The 6,014-nt window shown below is 44.7% G+C and overlaps 1 protein-coding gene across 1 annotated transcript; it reads left to right on the forward strand.

The window, feature by feature from the left end:
- Window positions 1-1,650: 1,650 nt before the first annotated feature.
- LOC144600426 (ankyrin repeat and SOCS box protein 12-like) lies at window positions 1,651-6,014 on the forward strand. Its single transcript, XM_078412017.1, has 2 exons — window positions 1,651-2,470; window positions 5,881-6,014. The coding sequence occupies exons 1-2, from the start codon at window positions 1,651-1,653 to the stop codon at window positions 6,012-6,014; spliced, it is 954 nt and encodes a 317-aa protein (XP_078268143.1).

Consider the following 6,014-nt stretch of genomic DNA (forward strand, 5'->3'; position numbering starts at 1 on the left):
CCAAATAAGGGACAAGGGGATGTCACCGCCCCGCGCCCCATGTGACCTCACCCAGCCAACGGCCACGTGCTCCCGCTCCACCAATGGTGGCCACCCGGGCCGGGAGACCGATTGCTACGCAACCTCCATTAGGCGGCGCCCGGGCATCCGGGCCAAACTGTCCGCACCTACACTGTCCGGAAGGTAGACACAGATTTTAACCAGCGTCTGCAGTTTTTTTCCTACTACACTGTCCGGACCTATGGTGTCCCCCGGGCCTAATACGGGACAAGGGCGGTCCCGTATGGGACTAGCCAATTTAGCCCAAAATATGGGATGTCCCGGCTAATACGGGACAGTTTGCAAACCTACCCGAAACGTCACCCATTCCTTCTCTCCAGAGATGCTGCCTGGCCCGCTGAGTTGCTCCAGCTTTTTGTGTCTATCTTAAGTTCAAATTTATACCACACTTACAGTGTGGAACGCATCTGAAGCAAGAAGCTGCCAATCTGGCAGCATTGTTTTAATGCTGCAAATTTCACTAAAACCCCGAAAAATACATAAGCAAGAAAGCACTTGTCCCTAATAACTGAAAATACGTGCTCTTACAAATTAACCAGGAGCTACAAATGTACACGTTTGCAACTTGGCCTGATTCCACACCGACGTTATGTGCAACAGTTTTACCAAGACGAAGAATGTGGTGTGGCATTCCCCAGATACTTCATACTTCTGCATTGCACAGTTAGAGTGGGTCCTGACAATCCAATGATACCATTACTCTTGCAACTCAGCCTCATACCATTGACAGCAAAGTGTACGTAGAAGTTATAATCTATTTAAGAAAGCAATGCCAATGTTCTGCTTTTATTTTACTAAACCTATTTTAATGGCATCCATTCATATTCTGTCGATAATTCTAGTCAGTTTCAGGCACAACCAGATATAGTTCATTATAGTCACTCCTTAAATTTAGGCTAAACTTAGGCTGACAGAGGGCAGTGAAAGCAAATTAACTGGATGGATTGAAGAGAGAGTTGGATAGAGCTCTAGGGGCTAATGGAATCAAGGGATATGGGGAGAAGGCAGGCACGGGTTATTGATTGGGGACGATCAGCCTTGATCACAATGAATCAAAGGGCCGAAAGGGTTTCCTCCTGCACCTATTTTCTATGTTTCTATGTTATGATAGACACTGATGTAAGGAAAGAACAGAAAGGAGTTTGCAATTGTATTTGAATATTATTCCTTATTTCACTTAAACCTCTCTCATGCCTGTCTTTAGCTTTCAATCAAGCAGGCAGACACACACACACATTGTCACCTATCTATATTTACTCACAGTGGTAGGGCTGACCAAGTAAGGAAGGAAAGGAGGCTAAAATTAGCCTCCCCTGTGGATCTATGCTCCAAAGCATTTGCTGTGGTATTTGTGAAAGATACTGGCCACAGCAAGCTGCTTGGATCAATGTAAGAATCTGCGACACAGAAGTATATCTAAGAAGACTTTCTTGTGTGTTACCTGATCAGTGGAGAGTCAACAGAGCGTTTTGACGCCAAACTCCTTGCTGTTGTTTCTTTATGTCAGCGGTCATCTGCAACATTTAAGGAGTGGCGGGAAACAAGTATGCCTGGTTGTGTCTGAAGCTAACGAGGAGAGATCTCATTGACATGGAACTGGAGATTACGTGGCCTGTGGAAATGAGCCTGGTAGACATCACCAAGATATTTTCCATGCTCCAGCCAAGAGATGAAGAAGATGAGAATGGGGAAATAGGTCAGCTGAATCAAGCAGTCTCCAATGACGATGACAAACTGCTAGCTGCACTTTTATCCCAGGAGAGGTATGCTAGATTTATTAATAGCCGGAGTGGCTGGGGTGTACCAGGGACCCCTCTACGTTTAGCGGCCATGAGAGGACACCTGAAATGTGTGGAGGTGCTCCTGGCTCATGGTGCCAACGTGGACAGCTTGGATGTGAAGGCACAGACGCCGTTGTTCACTGCTGTTAGTGGCAGGCATCTAGACTGTGTCCAGGCATTGCTCAGGGCTGGAGCTGATCCTAACGGCAGTAGACATAACAACAGCTCACCGATTCTGATCGCTGCCAGAGAAGGAGAGGTGGAGATATTGAAGGAGCTGTTGGAGCACGGAGCAGAAGTCAACGTCCGTTCCAAAGCACCGGACTGGGCCTCCAATCCGTGTGCGTGCAGTGGCCCTCTCTACATCTCCTTGGTATATGGTCACTTTGACTGCTTCCGCCTTCTTCTTTTGCATGGAGCTAACCCAGATTTTAATTGCACCGAGGAAAAACTGCTGTCACGAATTAAGTCGCGCAAGACTGCACTGGAGATGTGTTTCAGATATGGTTGTGGGACAGAGTATGTCCAGCTGCTCATAGACTTTGGAGCAAATGTTTATTTACCCGATCTCCCTGCAAACAAAAATACAAACCAAAATGAAGTATTCAAACTTTTAAATAGAACCAGAGGTAAGCAAAAGATTTTTTTTTGTTGTTATGTCAGCTTGATTATGGGGAGAAGGCAGGAACGGGGTACTGATTGAGAATGATCAGCCATGATCACATTGAATGGCGGTGCTGGCTCGAAGGGCCGAATGGCCTCCTCCTGCACCTATTGTCTATTGTCTATTGTCTATTGATTATTTAAGGTGGCAGAGCTGCTGTCTCACAGCACCAGAGACACGGGTTCCATCCTGACCACGGGCGCTGTCTGTGTGGAGTTTGTACATTCTCGCTATGTCCGCGTGGGTTTCCTCCGGGTGCCCCGGTTTCCATCCATATCCCACGTGTGGGTTTGTAGGTTAATTGGTCTCTGTAAAATTGCCGGGTGTGGGATCGGTGGGCCAATGGGCCTGTTTCCATGCCAAATCTCTCAACTAAATTAAACTCAACTAAAAGCAAAATAGTCCTTTAAACTATGAAGTATATTGTTTCATTCATATGAGAGGAGCACTGTCCAGAGTTGCTGCCTGACCCGCTGAGTTATTCCAGCACTTTGTGTCTGCCTGTAGATTAAGTATGCGAGGGCAAAATTGTGGGAGCTGTAGATTAAAGTGAAGAAATGTGAGGTTGTGCAGTTTGGAGCTGAGAGATGAAAAATAAAAGTATCTTTCTAAAATGTAAAAACTAGGAACTGCTCAACTCAGAGATGATAATAAAAGTATCTTTCTAAAATGTAAAAATTAGGAACTGCTGAGAAGTAGGAAGATTTATGTATTATCCTCTAGAAATTGAAAGGCTAATGCCTCATTGAATTTATCTCAAAGACTGGAATACCATGTGTGTGAATTAAGCTTTAGCTGCGTAAAGCTGGTGTTAATCATATTCATTTCCGCAACCGAACCTCAGGAGCTGTTTAAAAAAAAGGATCAAAGTGCTGGAGTAACTCGGCGGGTCAGGCAGCATCCCTGGAGAGCATGGACTGTACCTATGTTCTCCACTGATGCTGCCTGACTTGCTGAGTTACTCCAGCACTTTGTGCCCTTTTTGTAAACCAGTATCTGCAGTTCCTTGTGTCTCAGGAGGTGTAACTGCTTTAGAAAGGATGTGGTACAGATTAGCAGAAAAGACTAAAAAGGGTTAGATTATGGGGTAATACAATCACAGTGTTAAATAAACTAAAGGGATATGAAAGGGCAGATTGAAAGATATTATTTCCTCAAAAAAGCGGGGAAGTTCAGAATAAGAGCACATAAAATGAGAACGAGTCTGTTCAGAGGTGGTATCAGGGAGCACTTTATGAATAAGAGGTTTTGCTCTCTGGAATGTTGGTCTTGGAATCAAACTTTCAAAACTGAAATTTATAAAATGTTTTTATTACCAAAGGCATATGGAATCAAAGCAGGTCAATGAACTAATGTGCAGAATTCAATCTGAGGACAGGCTTGACGGGCAGAATGGTTGTTCCTACGAATTTCGGACAATTATAAGGGAGATACAGCGCGGAAACAGGCCCTTCGTCCCACCGAGTCCGCTCTGACCAGCGATCAGCCTGTACACTAGCCCTATCCTACACACTAGGGACAATTTACAGATTTGTACTGAAACCAATTAACCTCCAAACTTGTAAGTCACTAGAGTGTGAGAGGAAACCAGAGCTCCCGGAGAAAACCCATGCGGTCACAGGGAAAACGTACAAAATCTGTACAGACAGCACCTGCATGTAAGGAAGACATGCGTCTCTGGTGCCATAATGCAGCAACTCTACCGCTGCACCACTCTGTCACCCAGGTGAACAAAGATTAATTGAGAGAAACATGACCAGAGATTGGGGGAACTAACCAGAAGTGTAATAGAGTTGTGCACTAGTGAACAAATTGTGATGGAAAGGTATTCATATGGACCGACATCTTTATGGAGAGGGAAACATTTCAAATATTCTGAGATGGAAGAAAGATAATGTTGACAGGAGGGATCTAGGTGTTAAATTGCAAAAGATTAGAAGAAGGGAGTGCCTAGGAAGGAAAATAACAGTGGCCTTCATTGCAAAAGGGTTGGTGTTCTGAAATAGTGAAGTGTTATAATGGTACAATGTACTAGTGAATTCATATTTGGAGTGCTGTATACAGTTCTGGTTCCCTTATTCAAGAGAGGATATACCAGCATGGGAGGCAATTCAAAAGAGATTCACTAGACGAATTCTTCGGATGAGCAGATTGTCTTATCACAAGTGGTTAATGTAATAGGATCAGTATTCTTTGTGGTTTAGAAGAATGAGAAGTGACCATTCAAGCATGCAGATCTTGAGTGAGCACAGCAAGGTAGATAATGAGTGTAGGAAGGAACTGCAGATGCTGGTTAAAACCAAAGACATACACAAAAAGCTGGATAATGAGATGGTTCCACTTGTGGGAGAATCTTGAACAAGGGGACAGAGTTCCAAGGTTGGGAGAATGTGCTTGAAACTGAGATGCACGATGACCTCTTCTCACAGAGGATGATGATTCTCCCCATTTACTTTTTAAAAAGTCCCCATATAAATCTTGAAGGCAGGAGGACACCATTGGCACAGTGGTGGTAGATGGTAGAGCTGCTGCTTCATGGTACCAGAGACCCAGGTTCGATGCTGACCTCGGGAGCTGGCTGTGTGCAGTTTGCACATCTCCCTGTGAATATCCCTGTATGTGGGAATCCTCCGGGTGCTCCAGTTTCCGTCAAAATTCCAAAGACGTGCAGGTTTGTAGGTTAACACAAAATGCTGGAGTAACTCAGCGGGTCAGGCAGCATCTCCGGAGAGAAGGAATGGGCGACGTTTCGGGTTGAGACCCTTCTTCAGAATGATGGTTAATTGGCCTCTGTAAATTGCGCCTAGTGTATAGGAAGTGGATGTGATTTTAAGATAACATAGAACTGGTGTGAGCTGGTGATTGATCACTGTGTACCCAGGTGGACATAGGTCCTGTTTCCATGCTGTATCAACCAATTGATCAGCCAATCAATTGCTGTTGACTCTCACCTCAACTTTAAGCCAAGATGCAACACTAATAACCTAAAACGCTCTTGGTCATCATTAAACCTGTATCCAGTCTAGAAGAGAGAAAACGGAGAACTTTATGTTGAACAAATGTGGTTTTTACTGTCACAATAATTTCATTTCGTTTGGTTTAGAGATACAGCGCAGAAACAGGCCCTTCCGCCCACCGAGTCCGCGCCGACCAGCAATCCCCGCGCATCAACGCTACCCCACACACACTATACGCATGTCAGTGAGAACGTACAAACTCCGTGCAGACAGCACCCGTAGTCAGGATCGAACCCGGGTTTCTGGCGCTGTAAGACAGTAGCTCCACCGCTACGCCACCGTGCCGCCTATATATAAATTGTAAATTTACAGCATTTTGCTTAACTAAAACACTGACCTAAACTATTTTTGATTTTAGCTCAACCACGGTGTTTGATGTCACTCGTTAGGATAACCATCCGCAAGCATCTGAAGCAACAGAATGGACTTCATTCCATTGACCAGCTGGATATTCCACCCGTCCTAAAAACCTACGTAAAACATCAAATTTGA

Source organism: Rhinoraja longicauda, chromosome 15 (genome assembly GCF_053455715.1).
Source record: "Rhinoraja longicauda isolate Sanriku21f chromosome 15, sRhiLon1.1, whole genome shotgun sequence".
Classification (NCBI taxonomy): Eukaryota; Metazoa; Chordata; class Chondrichthyes; order Rajiformes; family Arhynchobatidae; genus Rhinoraja; species Rhinoraja longicauda.